At 43.2% G+C, this 17,133-nt stretch overlaps 1 protein-coding gene across 1 annotated transcript in view; it reads right to left on the reverse strand.

Moving 5' to 3' along the window:
* The window catches only part of LOC119809490 (sodium- and chloride-dependent transporter XTRP3A), a 37,998-nt gene extending 29,888 nt beyond the window's left edge, over window positions 1–8,110 (reverse strand). The window contains exon 1 of the mRNA XM_038322294.1: window positions 7,975–8,110. Coding sequence (XP_038178222.1) covers window positions 7,975–8,095 — 121 coding nt within the window. The 5' untranslated portion in view covers window positions 8,096–8,110. The remainder of the gene's footprint in view (window positions 1–7,974) is intronic.
* Between the last annotated feature and the right edge of the window lie 9,023 nt (window positions 8,111–17,133).

Raw genomic sequence — 17,133 nt, forward strand, 5'->3', positions numbered from 1 at the left:
GCATCGAGAGGTATTCTTTGGACTTATGATAAGATACTGTAGATCAACACATAAAAACCTTTAGAGTGTTAGAACAAATGTCTTCCTCTGAAACAGAGACGATTTATCTGGGTATCGTCAGGCAATGATGTTGATGAACAGTGCAGAAGAAAACAGGTTCCTTAAAGAAGAAAAAATACGATTGTTGAATTTAAAGCCCAGTGGGAGCAAACAGTAGAGCATAGTCACACTGGATCAGAAGAAAGAACTCAAATATGGAGTTGTGTTATAAAATAAGTAATCAATAGTAAATAAATAAACAAAACAATGAAGTGTAAAATATTACTGTTGGTTTCATTGGAAAATAATATAAAAGAAAAGAGGAATTTATGAATAGGTAAACATGATATTATAGTAAAATAATCATTATCACATTGAAATCCCAGATTCTATTTTTTAAATGTGCTATGTAGAATGGGGTAAAGAAAGGAGCAAGAAGTAAAAATGTGTTGTGATTTGAAGGTGTTCCTCATGTTTCATGTGTTGGAAACTCAAGTCCTTAATTCATACGGTAATGATATATGTAGGTGGGACCTATGAGAGATGATCGGATCATGGGGGATCTGGATTAATGAATTAATGGAGCATATAGGTGGAGGGACTTTGGAATAAAGTTTTTCTAGGCAGATTGCTCTGCTTCAGCATTGAGGTTCTTTATAGTGTAACAGTATAGCATAATGCAGAACAGATATGGGCGCTATGATAAGCAATCTTCATTGTTAACTTGACTAGATTTAGAATCACTATAGGAACAGACCTCTGGATCTGTCAGTGAGGATGTTTCCAGGAAGATTTAATTGAAAAGAGAAGATGTGCTTTAAATAGGGGTGGTGCCATTCAGTGGTCTAGGGTTCTGGACTGAACACAAAAGGGGAGATTGTTCTGTCAGTGAAAGGTTTGCCCTACAAATGTAAAGACCTGAATTTTGACTCCCAACACCCACAGCAGAAAAACTGATAATTCCTTACATCCCAGCTTGAGGAGACAGAGACAGAGACAGTAAGTTCTTGGGGCTCGCTGACCAGCCAGTCTAGCAGAATCAATGAACTCCAGGTTCAGTTCAGTCTCAAAAACTAAAGTACAAGGGCTGGAGACAGGACTGGTGATTAAGAGCACATGTTGCTCTTGCAGACAACATGGGTTCAATTCCCAGCACTCACATGGTAGCTAACAACTCTCTATAACTCCTGTTTCAGGGCATCCAACACCCTTTCTGGCTTTTATGGGCACCAAGCTTGTACATGATACACAGACATATATGTAGACAAAACCCTCATAAAATAAAAATAAATGTTTTTAAAATTTTAAAAATAAGGTGCAGAGGAATTGAGGAAGATGTAATATTTACCTCTGGTCTTTACACACACGTGTATAGATAACATATGAACATGCACCCACACACCTGTGTATGTGTGTGCATAGATAGGCATGCAGATGTGGGAGTGGTGGTGACGGAAGAGAAAACATCAGCTTTCACGTTCCCTCTGCCATTACTTCCTTGCCAGGATGGACTGTACCCTAAAGCTGTGAGCTGAGTTCTTCTCTCCTTAAGTTGACTTTTCCAGGGATTATGTCAAAGCAATGAGAAAGGTAGCCTAAATAGACAGAGTACTCGTCGACCGTTCAGCCTTTAGACTCATGAACTAAACACACACCTGTGATTTTTAAATTACTCACTTGGTGCTCTTCAGTTACAGCAACACAAAGTGGAATGCCAATGTGTTAAAGTTTCATCTCCACAGGGCAATAGCAAAGATAACATTTCATTCTTGATACTGATGGAGGAAATAAATATTTTTTCCAAAAATTTAAATTGGTTATTGGTAGAGTAAAATCAGAACTTAAAACTTGTAATCATTGGAGAGAGAAAAAAACTTATATTATAAGATCAAAATGCAACAATCAAACAATGAGACAGCATAAAACAGCCAATAGCCAGTAGGTAGTAGTACCCACCTTTAATTACAGCACTTGGGAGGCAGAGGCAGGTAGATTTGAGTTTGAGGTCAGCCTGGTCTACAGAGTGAGTTCCAGGACAGCCAAGGCTACACCGAGAAACCCTGTCTCAAAAATAATAATAACAACAACAGCAAATATAGTCTGATAATGATAAATATGGATCCAACTCTTTCACTAAAAGATTATGACTATTTAATAATAAAGTGTCAAACTTTAAAGCAGTTGAATGGAAAGTGGTTAACTGTGTTGTTCCTAAAAATGGAATGCTACCAAGCTATTTAAGTTTATATTTTTAAAGAATATGATGTGATTTTGAAAATGATTACAAAAGGTTTTCTCTTTCATTTTATTATTTCTTCCCTTTTCCTACTTTCTTCCTTTTCTTTCTTCCCCTTTCCTTCTTCCTTCCTTCCTTCCTTCCTTCCTTTCTTTCTTTCTTTCTTTCTTTCTTTCTTTCTTTCTTTCATTTCTCTCCTTTTTTTTTGAGACAGGATCTCACTACACACCATAGACTGGTCTTGAACTCTGCCTCAAAATCTCCTGCCTCAGCTACCTGAATGCTATTAGCATGGTCAGGTGTATGCATGCTTGTACATATGCCAAGTCACGTGTATAGAAGTCAAACGCAAAGGCCAGAGGAAAATGTGCACGAGTTGGTTCTCTCTTTCTATCATGAGGTTCTGGGAAATGAACTCAAACCCTCAGGTTTGGAAGCAAGAGCCTTTCCTCAGTGAGCCATTTTGCTGGCCCCTGGGCTAGGTTAATTTTAAGCATCAAATGACATGTAAAATGTAGTTCTACTTTTTTGAATGAAAATAGGAAGTTATTATTTCTGGGTGGTGGAATCTCAGCGGGTTTTGCTGTTTGTTATATTTTGTGTGCACTAAGGATTCATCCTTGGCCTCACTCACGCTAGATAAATATCTTCCTACTAAGCCTTATCTCTAGACCCTGATTTTGTATTTTATTCATCCTATATTTCTCTATTTCACAGAACTCCTACTCACACCATATGTTTTTCTGGAGCATGCAATTACTTATCTTTATAATTAACATGCAATACATAAGGATCTCATTGGAAGATAGATTCTTTTCTGTGTGCTATTTATCTCTAAGGTCAAGCCCTTACATTGAATTCTCTCTCTTTGAGACTCAAAAAAGAGATAGAAAACTCAAAGTTAGCAACTTACAGAAAGTCAACTCATGTTTTCCGACTCTCGGTCTCCCTGTACTTACATACTTTCGTCCTCTACAAAACCCACGGCAGGTATCTATTAACCTGATTTCCTTCTTGAGCCATGCACTTTCTTGATTTAAGAAGTGCATCCTAGATGACCCTGCAGCTCCCTGTGATGGGTACCACTTAAAGAGCCACCGCTAGGCTCAACGTAGGACTCCGTACAACTTCATTTTCTGTTTATCCCCTCCCGCCTCAGTTTATTCTACAGGTTCCCATTGGGATTGGCTCAGATCCATGTTTTTATAAACAAAGAGCAAAAGCACAGGTGAGGAAAATTGAAATCATTCATATTGTTTCTGACCACCTGGGTCTAAAGCTCTGCATATTTCTCTCTAGTCCTTTCTCTGTACCTATCTGGTAACATCCTCCCTGCATCCACTCCCCAGTTTATCTCTGGCTTCCGTCCTGCTGTGCTTCACAGTGATGACCACACCGCTCTCCCACTTAACCCTGGCCTTGCTCTCAAGAGTAAAAACTGAAGTTCTTCTGTAGCCTGTGCACAAGGGACCCTGAGAACACACTGGCTACCTCTCCACCCTTCTCACCTCTCCTATGGTCTCTGCTTCATGTATCATGGCCACTTCGAGTATCTGGCCATTCTCCTCAAATGTATGCTCTCTGTGCCTTTTGCATTTCTCCGCTAGGAGTAGTCCACCTAGTAGGAGCACTCCTGAGGTGCTCATTTAATGATGACATTGCTAGAGGCTTTCTAGACTCCCCCATATATCAAGTCCGTAAACAATCTTCAGTGAACGCTCTATCTGCGCTATGCATAGGATGTTTACACATTTGCCTCTTCTTGCCCCCAAAGTAGTCTCCACCTCTGCTAGCTCCCCCATAATATAAGTCCTGCCTTGTGAAATGACTTCAGTGTTTAGAAGGTTTATATCATTCATTTTTAATTGTTTTATGCCCCTTTCTTCTTAGAACATAATACAAGACAGTGATTACAGACTGCAAAGAATCCCATAGGAAGGTTTTTAAAACTCTCTAGGTTCATACCTAGACCAACTCAGTCAGGACTTCAGGGGTGGGACACTGGGAATGCATACATCATATACATATTCACATAGAATTTTACAGCTACTGGTAATTCTATCATGGAGTTGAATGGAGGCTTCTCCACCAACACATGGGCACTGCGTCTTGTCACTTCCCCTCTCCACCATGGGCTGAGACCCATCACCAGGGAGGAGACATGGCTTAGCTCAGAAGGCTGCATGGGATACTTCTGATTTGGGTAGAAGGAGGTTTCCAAGGGAGGGTGAGGGGAAGAAGTGCACAGATAGGGAGGACATCAGACATTGTGATGTGTACTCAGAGAAGGGCAGAAATAGAGAAAAGGCCGGGACGTAATGTACATGGGACCTTTAAAGGAGAGCACAGAGGACACCCGAACTCTTGGCCAGGCCCCCTCCGGTGTCCAGCTGAAGCCCTGACTGAGAGAATCACAGGAGGAGTCCTGCCTTTATCAGATCAAATACAGAAGCTACAGAGTGCTTCAGAAAGAGTACTGTTTGGAGGATGATTTAAGCCTCCATTACTCCTGAAGTCACCTTTGCTTCTCTGGGCATGTTTTCCTTCTGTAACAGCCAGGGCCAACCTTGGAATTTCTGTGAAGACTGACTTGAAGATCTGTAGAAAATGCTCTACAGAAGCCCAGTGGAGTAGATTGTTGCTAGAACTGATGCTGGAAGTACTTTAGAAGAGCAGCAGAGGGTCTTCTATGGCGTGGACCACAACTTTATGGCCTAGTACCTGGACACTCATTTTGGAAATTTTATGTGCTAACTAGAGGCTTAATGCCTGATCTCTGACACTCAGGTTCTGTTCCACCCAGAACTATAGAAACAGCACAAGACCGCCTGAATGGGCATGCACACACTGTAAGTAAACACTGTAGAGTAAGTCCCAGTCCATTCCTGGACACTTTGGTGGGCACCATGCCCAGATTGGATGCTTGTTTGAGCCATATGTCACCCTGGTACCTGACTCCAGTGGTGTATGCAGGCCTTCCCAGAGCGGCTCACACACCTAGCCATCCTCACCTCTTTTTAGGTCTTGCCCCCTGTGTGGCATTTGGAGACAGCCACAGTGGGAATGTTTATACTAGAATGTAAAACAAAGGTTATGGCTTAGGACCCAGCATAGCAGGCCAAGCCCCCAGCAGCTGAAAGAATGGAGACATTTGAACAGCCCTGACCTTCTTCCAAGGTATAGTCTAGGAACTGGTAGTATCAATAGGCCCTGTTTAAAAGTGTCAGATCCTGGCTGGGCAGTGGTGGCTCATGCCTTTTTTTTTTTAAGAATTGTTTTTTATTGAGCTATATATTTTTCTCCACTCCCCTCCCTTCCTCTCCCCTTCCATTCTTCCCTCTTCCCTGGTCCCCATGCTCCCAATTTACTCAGGAGATCTTGTCTTTTTCTATTTCCCATGTAGATTAGATCTATGTATATCTCTCTTAGGGTCCTCTTTGTTGTCTAGGTTCTCTGGAATTATGAATTGTAGGCTAGTTTTTCTTTGCTTTAGGATTAAAAGCCACTTACGAGTGAGTACATATGATATTTGTCTTTCTGGATCTGGGCTACCTCCTCACTCAATATAATGTTTTCTAGATCCATCCATTTTTCCCGCAAATTTCAAGATGTCATTATTTTTTCTGCTGTGTAGTACTCCATTGTGTAAATGTACCACATTTTCCTTATCCATTCTTCAGTCAAGGGGCATTTAGGTTGTTTCCAGGTTCTGGCTATGACAAATAATGCTGCTATGAACATAGTTGAGCTATCTTGAGTGAGGGAGCCATTCTGTGGCTAGAAAGAAACTTGACACTAGGGAAATTCTCAGGAATCCACAAGAACGACCCCAGTTAAGACCCTAAGCAATAGTGGAGAGGGTGTGTGAACTGGCCTTGTCTTGAAGTCAGATTGATGAGTACCTTAATTGTCACCATAGAACTTTTATCCAGCAACTGATGGAAGCAGATGTAGAGATCCACAACTAAAAACTGGACCGAGCTTCCGGAAACCAATCCAAGAGAGGGAGGAGCAATAATATGAGCAAAGGGGTCATGATCATAATGGGGATCCCCACAGAAACAGCTGACCTGAGCTAGTGAGAGCTCACTGACTCTGGACTGAGATGATAGCTGGAGAACCTGCACAGGACCAAACTAGGCTCACTGAATGTGCGTGACAGTTTTATGGCTTGGGCAGTCTGTGGGGCAACTGGCAGTGGACTTATCCCTAGTGTGTGAAGTAGCATTTGGGAGTCCATTCTTGTTGGAGAGCTACCTTGCTCAGCCTAGATATGGGGGGGGGGGCTTGGTCTTGCCTCAAAGTGATTTGTCAGACTTTGTTGATACCACTTGGGCAACCTTACCCTCTCTGAGGAATGGATGGGGGCTGGGGAAAATAAGGGGGAGCAGGAAGAGGGGAGGGAGTAGAAACAGATAAACAAAACAAATATCATCTAGAGAATAGTTAAGAGGGAGAATTGCATAATCCATATTTCCTTTAGCCACACAACTTTCTCTTTCTTCCACACATTTTACATGCATTCAAATATACCGTACACACACACACACACACACACACACACACACACACACACTACTAGGCAAACAGCCACCCAGAGACCTGCTCTAAACACTTTAGAATACTTTTTAAAAATTCTTTTTTTCTCTGCATGGTTTTAAGCATAACTGCTTAAAAATGTTACAGTTTTAAATCTAACTTCTCCCTCCACTTAACATATATTAAAATATTAAGATAAAATCTTATTAAAACTTTCTTTGAGGCTGTCAAGGGTGAATTTTCCACAATTTATTGAACCAATCCCTTTTCTGAAGGGCTTAAAAAGTTTCTAACAGTTTGGTCTTACTAAAAGACAGTGATTGTGTTATTTTCTGCCTCAGTTGGAAAGCTGACTTCTCCTTTAGACAAGGTTTTAGAAAGTGGAATTGAAGAGGAAGTTTTTGTTTTGCTTTGGTGTGTGTGTGTGTGTGTGTGTGTACTGAGTCTTACTTCCTTCATGCTATACTGACTCCAGAAAGTTACTTGGCCTTCTTCAGAAGGACTCAGTCCCGGAGTTCCCACTTGGCTTCCCTTGACTCCGCTAAGGGAAGGCGGGAAGGCAGGGTGAGGGTGCTACACCCTCACTCCCAGTTGCCTACCTCCCCCCACTCCGGTCAGAGGAAACAAAACAAAACAACAGCAGAACCAAGAAACAAATTATCCGTGTGTGGATTTATTTGTTTTTCCTGCCTTCTATGATTCCAAGTCCAAATCAAGTCTCCACATCCACAAACCAATTTCTTTTTTTACATAAGAAAAATCAAAGAAAGAACTCACGATCCTTTTGTGTTTCAACTTGTGGTCGGGAATTTAAATTTCGGACTTGCAAGTTGCATGGCAACTTCCTGTTAAACTGTTTACTGCTCACTTTTACACCTCCGTAGAGGGGTGACAGCAGGTTCCCCGCCTCTGCCCCGCACCTGCTGGAGCTGCAGCTCGGGCTCAGCACCGCCAGGCTCAGTATCTTAGGGCGAAAGGCCGTGCGCCTTAGCGTTCTGGACTGTCTTAAGGGCCACTCGCCCTTTCCGCGCGTGGGATCAAGCTCTTTCCTGAGCTGGGCGCTCGGGACAGAATGCCACCCTGAGCTGGGGCGCGCGGGACTGAACGCCACCGCCACCCGGCGTCCAGGCACCCGCCGCGTCCTGCGTGCCCGCACTTACCTCCGCCGTACATCTGACACAGGTATGGGAAGCGCCACACATTGCCCAAGCCCACCGCGTAGGAGATGCAGGCGAACACGAACTGCAGCGGGTTGCCCCATTGAGGCCGCGCTTTCTCCATGGCCCGCGTTCGCTCTCAGGCAGGGCCTGGTCTCTGGCCACTGCTCGCCCGCCTTTTAATTGCTAATCTCATTAACGCCCAGAGGGGCGAGGCCGGTAAGCGGGGAACTGCGAGCCCCACCCCGCTGAGCCCCGGCGGGGAAGACACCCCTCCTTGGCACCGGGTGTGGACTTCAGAGCGCCGGGAAAGGATCACGTTTCCTCCACCTCTTACTGATTCATCGATGGCAGTATTATATATGCCTGGCACTGCTGAGCAACGGGAAGGCACAGCACCCTCACTCCGGAGCTGACATTCGGATGGCGGGAACATTTAAGTGCCGCGAATAACCTTGTTCTTGACCTTTTTTTTTTTTTTTTTTTTTGACCTACGGAGGCAGTTTCATTTGGTTCGTACCACCCAGTTCACCTAAATCGGAGATGTAGGGACGATTTAAAGGGGTAAGTCCTAAAACCATATAGACAAAGACCCAGGACGTTCCAGAGGAGAGAGGACTTTTGCAGGGAGAGGGTGGGTGTGGAGGCTCAGTGGGCAGAGCACTACCTTAGCCCTTGTTAGACCCGAGTTTGATCTTAGCACACACGGGAGACCTAAGTTTCTCCATCTACTGGCTCTTCCCTACGCCCGTAGTGTGGCAGAATCAGGTTTTGAACAACTGCCGAGAGGCCAATGGGAGCTAGGGGTTCTCGTCCCTGGCTAGGGGGAAACCTAAGATTTTCATGCTTTTGCCGATCCAGCGAGGAAAAGTAGTTGAACCCGACTGCACAAAGTTTAGTGCAGTGACTTAGGAAGGGTCTGTTGTTTCTGTCTCTACTCCACCACTGACTAAGCTCCGTGACTTGGGCAATTCATTTAACATTTTTGACCCTGTTTCATCTGTAATAGAAAAACAAACAAACAAATCCCTGCGCCCCCCCCCCCCTTCCTTCCAACAAGCTTAAACAACCTATCCTGGAAGTTTTAACCTTAAAACAGTGAAGAAGAAAGTCAAGTCACAACACAGCAGAAGGAAGCCTGGTTACTTAAGTTTCAGATTATAGATTTTTCCTCCCTCCTGCTTCTTCCCATGCCTAGTCCCAGTCCATTGCTGATGGACATCTGTGTTGTTCCAGTCTGTGGCTGCTATGAACAGAACTAGTGTGAGCATTCTAACACACTCCTCTGATGGATGCACTTACTGGAGGGAACTTTGGGACTATGGGCAGGGTTAGGAAATACCAGTTCACATTCTCATTAACCTCAGCTGCTCTGCATCCTTGCAACTGCTCTCCTGTTAAAAAAACAAAACAACAAAACAAAAGCAGGCATTTCTTGAGAGCAGGTGCCACAGCAGGAGTGGCTGTCAGAGACCAATCTGTGGGAGTCAGGCAAGCGATCTTAACCATCTCCTGGCCCTTCTGTTTTTAAAGTTCTGTCTAGACTTATGACTGCATGGATGGCTCACTTTGCCTTTGATTTCCCTGACAACTAGCAAGTCTGCAGCCTTTTAGATGCTCACCAGGCCATCTGAAGAGCCCTGGGTTTCTGGAATGTCTGCATAAGCTTTGGTCAGTTTTTACTGGGTTGTCTTTTTCTACTGATATTCATTTGTTTTCCTATTCCGGCTATGGGTCTTATGCCTGCTTTATATGCCAACAGTTTCATTCCTTATTCTGTGTTTACTTTCTGACCCATCATAAGTGTCTTCTAGTGAAGAAAATTCTTAACTTCAAGAATGTCCAGTTTGAGCCGGAGATGTATGTAGCTCAGTTTGTAGAGTGCTTGCCTAACATGCATGAGAGCCTGGGCTCTATTCCTACCTCTCCATAAACTGGGTATGTGTGGTGGTGTACACCTGTAATTCCAGCCCTTGGGAGATAGAGGCAGGAAGATCAGAAGTTCAAGGTCATCCTCAGCTACATCACAAGCTCAAAGCTAGCCTGCTATAGGAGACGCTATCTCAAAAATAAACAAGTAGGCTGGAGGATCGTAGTCCAGTTTCCATCACACACACGATGAGCTCACTACCACCTGTAACTCCATCTCTAGGGCATCCAATGCCTTCTTTTCGTTCCTGAGGGCACTTATACATCTGTGTGTATATACCCATAGACTCATAAAATAAAAATAAATATTAAAAAACAAACATCTATCAGTCTTTTATAAAAACTTGTCTTCATGGTCATTTTTTCCCTCACTTCTTACTTTCCTGCCAGGAGTGTGGCACATGCCTTTAATCCTAGCACTTGAGAGACAGGAGGATCTGTGAGTTCAAAGCCAACCTGGTTAACACAGTGAGTCCAGGAGAGCCAGGACTACATAGAGACCCTGTCTCAAAAACAAACCCCCCCCAAAAAATCCCAAAACAATAACAACAAAAAGCCCAAATTCTTCCTTATCAAGTCCAAGATCATGACGATATTCCTGAGCATTCATCCCCTTAGCAAAGCAAATCTCTGCAATGAGTGAGTTACTGCCTATCGAGACTGTCCTTCATGAATCCTGGATTTCAACGATTCTACTAGGCTGGTTGGTTAATGCACTCCAGGGATACTCCTTTCTGCACATTCTCAGTATTTGGAGAAGTAGTCACGGGCCACTGTCCCTGTTTTTTTATGTGGGAGCCAGAGATTAAAACTCAGATCCTCATGTCTATCGGCAGACCCTTTACCAAATGAGCCGTCTCCACAGCCCTGCAGTCCTGGTTAAAGGTCTGCCTATAGGCATGGTGGTGAATCGTTACAACACATGAGCTTTGCTGCCTCCAGCTATCACAAATTAGTTTTTCTATAGGATTCTTAGCAACATTTAGGATCTGGGCACCTAAGAAAGAACAATCACCAGCTACTAGAAACATGAGTTAACGTGGAGTTTGTTGGGCCAGTGAGGGCAATGCCCTTCTTTTATTCCTTACCCTAGGAAGCAGACGAGCATCTGGTCTCAGCTGCCTTGGGAAGCCAGCCCAATATTTGAGACTCAGAAAGTGAGAATCTCTGTCTCTCTGTGGTGTGTGTGTGTGTGTGTGTGTGTGTGTGTGTGTGTAGTACAAAGAATCATCCAGACCGAGTAAATGCAAATAGTCAGATTACCATGCCACCCTAAAAATCCATTTGATGATTCTGAGAAGATCTCCTGAGCAATGGGTGTGGTGGCGGGGACTTCCACACGGAGGGAGGAACGCAGCGTGTGGTCACGGATGGCAAACTGACAAATGCTTATCCACTTTTAGCAGAAACACCTCTCATCTGTTTGTTAATGCCTGTGGTGTAAATACTTCAACTTTAGGCCATTTTGAGATTCCAACATGATATCACTGGGGTTGGGGAGAAGACATTCAGCGGCACACTGTAATGTTGAGTTCTCAACCATTATGCACAATGACAAGGTAGCCTCAAGGGCTTAGCCGACGGTAAAGAATAGTAAATAACTGGAAATGATGATTTTTTTAAGTCTTACTTCTTCTTTAGATAATTTAATATTCTAACTTAGCCCTTGGTAATGACTGTATTTAATAAAAACAAGTTCTTGAAATTCCTGTACACACCCCAATTGGTCACTCAGCACTCAATAGAAGACTGGGTAGTAGAGCAAGCTCAGCTCTTTGAGGTGTTTCTCTTTGGGATGTTTGGTGTCCCAGAAGCAGAGTTTTCAGATAAACTCAGGGAAGCCTACTCTGATTTATGGGAGAACCCTTTCTCCAGACTTTGCCCTCACTGCATCTATGACAGTCAGGACACAAAGCCCTGAAGTTCATGTATCCACTTTCCTGAAGAGGAGGAGAAGAGGGGGGCATGGCATGAGCACACGGGTGTAGCCGCCAAGTGCACCTCAGGATTCTCTATTTTCACTCTATCAACTATGAAGGCCATGCAGCTTTCAATCATTTGCTCATCTTGGTGATTTCCATTGTTACCTAACTACCATCGAGAGCTTCCAGTTCCCTACAAGATAAAGTCCAAACTCCTTGGCTTTGTTTGTAAGGCTTTGAGGATTTTTTAAATTGAGTACTGAGGAATTTGACCCTTGCATGCCTGGGTTCTAGGAAACAGAATCAGTCCAACTCTTACGTATAAAAATACACAGCATTTTGCTTCAGGTGAAAAACCTGCCTTCTAAGGATGAATTTGACATAATAGCAGCCACAGCCCAGAAGGGATCCATTCAGTGCACTCTCAGGACAAACGTTAGCGCTGCAGGGCTTGGGGCACCAATAGCTGGCTCGGTGGTTAAGTACACTTAGAGGACCCAGGCTCAATTCCTAGCACCCACATGGTGGTTATTGTTTTTCTCATGAATTTTTAGATAGATTTTAACAGTTTTAAAGTAACTCTCCTCCTCCTGTATTTCTAGGGTCTTGGGTCTCACACTAGGTACTACGACCTTTACAGAAACCGCCACAGCTTTAGTCTACTGGAGTTTGATGCTGTGCCTAGGGCAGTCTCATTACAGTAACTGTGTACATGCATTTCCATGTGGAATTTAATCTGCCAAGTGTTAAGGTTCCCCAATACCAGAAACTTGCAGCTTAACTCTGGTGGCTTCTGTGTGGGGACTGGAAAGACACAGAACATCACTGCACAACTTCCACCAGGCAGCGCTGACTTGGACGTTCAATGATAATGTCTGTGATGCAGCATCTCTCTCTACGCTTAGACTGTAGGCAGCTGTGTGAGAAAGAGCCACATGTTGCATGCTGCACCACTTCCTCGGGAGAGGATGTGACTTTCTTGGCTCCCTCTTTGGGTGCTGATCAAGGACATCTCAGGCTTCTCCAGAGCTACAGCCCCTCATCCCCTGGCAGGGAAGTCCCATACCAAAGGTGACTCCATCCCTTGAGGCAACTCTGGGATGGGAAATTCTTGTGCCCTCATCCAGACCTGGACCCCTGTTCTGCCTTTCTTTCTCAAGGACCCTAGATTCTTCTGTCTCACCAAACCCTGACTCTGGCCCTATTTTTCCACAGCTTCCCTCTCTGCCTGGACCTCACAGGTAGCTGGTCAGTTTACACATCTTGCTCCTACCCACTTTTTTTTTTTATTCCTGTGTAGTACAAACCCCAAGGGTCCTGGATCCTTGGGCTGCAGTTAGGAGCTTCTGGGAACATTCCACCAGGCTGTGGCTGCATATGTGGCCAGCACAGGTGCACAATGTCAGCAGGGCCTTGCTCCTTTATTGATCACCTCTGGTTGACCTGTGGCTCTGGGTTCTATTAGCTCTGTGTGCCTCAAATCTTCCTTCCCACACCTTGTATTCCACTGATGTCTTTTTTTTGTTTTTGTTTTTGTTTTTGTTTTTCGAGACAGGGTTTCTCTGTAGCTTTGGAGCCTGTCCTGGAACTAGCTCTTGTAGACCAGGCTGGTCTCGAACTCACAGAGATCCGCCTGCCTCTGCCTCCCGAGTGCTGGGATTAAAGGCGTGCGCCACCACCGCCCGGCTCCAATGATGTCTTTTAACAAAGGTCCTAATAACCACATAGATAGCTAAAGGGAAACTCTCGTGTCTGAAATTCACTTTCCTTTCCAGCTATCTTCAGCACTGGTTCTTCCTCCTTTCTGGGGCTTCGGGGACTCCCTGTCACCTCTCTTCATGGCATTACTTATAGATCTCCTTCTCCTCCATTTCCCTTCCCTTCCTGTCCCCTGCTTACAAATATTCTCAAGGTCTACTAACATCTTTTAAGACCTTTTAGGTATACAGGGCACCAATTCTTTATCTAAATTTGTAGTCTACATTTGTTGCCTCTGTTCATTGCTCCATTTATGCCTTTTACGGTGGCAGTGACACCTAGGTCAAAATTACAAGTCTACTCTCAAATATACTCAGAAACAAAGCATACCCTTCCTTTCTCATTCTGTTGTGTGGGAAGGGTAGAGGAGTGCCCTTCTTCCTGGCTAAGCCTCCTCTCATGCCAGGACCACAATGCACCCACAACTTTTCTCGAGTCTTCATATTCCCACTGTTACCACTAGGTGTACACCAATTTCTAAATAAAGGCAATATGACAGCCTAAGGATAATTTCCTGTCTCAAGAAGGGGTTGCCAGCACCCCTTCCTGTCCTGCCTTCTACCTTTCGGATACCCGTCCTGTCCCTGAAAGTGACCTCTCTATAGACCTTTTGCTACATTTCTGTATATCCACTAAACACAAATCCCTGAAAACGTTTTAATTTTATCTATGTTCAAATTTTATATTATGGGAAAATACAGTGGTTTTCCTTTGGCACCTGACTTCTGCCTCACATTTACATTGGTATTATAGCTATAATTTCAGGGTGTTATTTTTTTTGCCAGTACTTACACAATTATTATTTTTATACTTTGCTGTTGATATACATATCTGAGTTATTTACGGTTTTGTGCTGTTATGAAGAATGTTGCTATCTACCATGTGGTTCTTGTGTTCTGGCAGATACATATTAATACAAATATTTCCATGGGCAGAAATGAAACATACCAAGACCTCTTACAGATGATTCATGCAGTGGTTATAAAACTCACATATATGAATAATCATATATATATATATATGTAAACATGAATTCATGTATATGTGCTTATATAAGAGTACTCCTATATTTACCTTATAATTGAGTTGCTCATAGTCTTATAGACTAGTGAAGGAAAACATGGTTAAAAATTCATCACTAGGGGCTGGAGAGATGGCTCAGTGGTTAAGAGCATTGCCTGCTCTTCCAAAGGTCCTGAGTTCAATTCCCAGCAACCACATGGTGGCTCACAACCATCTGCAATGAGATCTGGTGCCCTCTTCTGGCCTTCAGGCATACACACAGACAGAATATTGTATACATAATAAATAAATAAATATTAAAAAAAATTCATCACTAATACACAGAACAAAGAAATGTTGAGTGTGTTGGAATGCCTGTAATCCCAGCAATCAGTAAGGCAAAGGAACAAGGATCATTCCAAATTTGAGGGTGGCCTAGGATCTGATTGTTTCATTGTGAGATCATATTGTTCTTTCTAGATATTCCTCTGATTATTTGTAGATAATTGCTTAACTTAATCTTTTTATGGCACACATATGTGCACAGACAGTGATAGAATAGATAGAATTCATTCACATAATAGTTGTATTTGTTATTGATGGAACTTTGGGGGAGACGCATACTTCTTGAAAATTATATAACCTTTCTTAGTCTACATTTTGCACTTTTAAAATGAGGGAGTCCTGACTCTTCACTGAACAATTCCAAGCAGTTTAGATTATGTAACACATTTAACAAAAGGCAGAGAGCCCTCAGGACACCAAGAAATTGCTGGTCAGAACTGAAGACAAGGTGGCAATCACAGAACTGGGTCTAGCTGTTCCCTGCCCTATTACTGCTGTGAGATTGACAAAAATGAGAACATAAAATCAATCAATCAAGTTTGAAAGCAAAGAGGCCTTAAACTAAAACCAACATAGGGGAAATGCTATAATACATGTCTACTTTTGTTAACATATAATGATTAAAATGCAGGGCTTCCTAAGACTTCAACTAAGATAAATTCGGCATAGTGTGTTTCTTTGTGCATATACCCACCTCCAAAGGACAACTGGGTCAGGAGTGTAAGTAACCTGGCTCATTTTCTGTGAGTTGACGCTGTGAAAGCTGAAATAATTAGGTGGTGTACGCAATACAAAGTGGACATTGTTTGTTCAGAAAGGCCCAAACGGAACAAATACATTTTTCAGGTCAGTTCAAACAGATGCAGAAATAAGCTTATTTAGAAAACACTCTGGCTTCTCACCATGACCACTCAGCTGATCACGGTAGGTTAAGCAAGACCCAGCCACGTGTTATGGAAACAGAGGACCCAGAGAACAGTGGTGAAGCCTTCAGAGATTTTGTTAGTCTTGGCTAAATTTATTCCTTCACCTCAAATATTTTTGATGGGAACAAGAATCAAGACTAACTAGAAGGCATAATCTGGTGGGGAAAACAGCTGGAGCACTGGGAAATATTTTCCAGGGTCAAAATGTGGTTGGGGCCATGCTGTCTCCACTAGTGACCCCTAAGGAATCTCACTGTGTCCTGCTGGGCTGTTTTATGTTTGTTCTCTCATCTCACAACAGCAGAAGCTCTATGAGTCCCACACTGCCAGGAAACACATATGCTTTGTTTCACAAGCTCAAGGTTCAAAGTATATTTGATTTCTTTCACCTCTGGATCCTCTAAATGTGGTCTGTCATAGAACGTGGGCATCATGGAGGAGAGTTTGTGAGACACAGACTCTCGGGCCCATTTTAAAGAACCCCAGAAGTTTTGTAGGCATGTTGAGATCTTAAAAATATACTGTGTTAATAATTTTTTTAGATTACAATATATTTAATCATTTTCCCTTTCCCTTTCCTATCTCCAAGCCCTCCCATATACCCCTCCTTGAGTTTTCAAATTTATGGCCTTTTTTTTTTGTCAATTGTTGTTACGTGTACACACACAAATAAATATGCACATACATATACATTCTTAAATACAGCCTACTTCGTCTATATAATGCTACCTGTAAAATGATTTCACGGCTGACCACTTAGTATTGGATAACCAATTGGTGTGTTCTTCCCTGGGGAAGTCTCAGCAGTCTTTACTTGCCTGGGGTTGTGAACTTCCTCCCATCCACTGTAGCATGTCTACGGCTGGTGTCCTTATTCAGTTCATGCTGAGGCAGTCATGTTGGTGAGACTTTACAGGTTTAGCCGCTGACATTACTAGGAGACAAGATCCTCACAGCAAACTCTCTGATAACCTGACTCTTACAATCTTTCTGCCCCTACTTCTGCAATGTACCCTAAAGTCCCACTTTCAGGAATTGCTTTGCAAATGTATCCGTTGGGACTGGGTTCCACAATTCAGCATTTTGATTTGTTGTGGTTTTCTGTAGTGGTCTCTGTTTATTGCAAAAAGAATTTTCTTTGATGAGGGTGAGGACTACACTTCCATGTGAGTATAGGGACACACATTTAGAATGCAGTTAGGGTTATGCTGTCTTAGTAGAGTGGTGATGGAAGGTTCTCTTTCAAGACCCACAATTCACTAGCCTTGAGCAGTAGGCGA

The sequence above is a fragment of the Arvicola amphibius genome, chromosome 3 (genome assembly GCF_903992535.2).
Source record: "Arvicola amphibius chromosome 3, mArvAmp1.2, whole genome shotgun sequence".
Classification (NCBI taxonomy): domain Eukaryota; kingdom Metazoa; phylum Chordata; class Mammalia; order Rodentia; family Cricetidae; genus Arvicola; species Arvicola amphibius.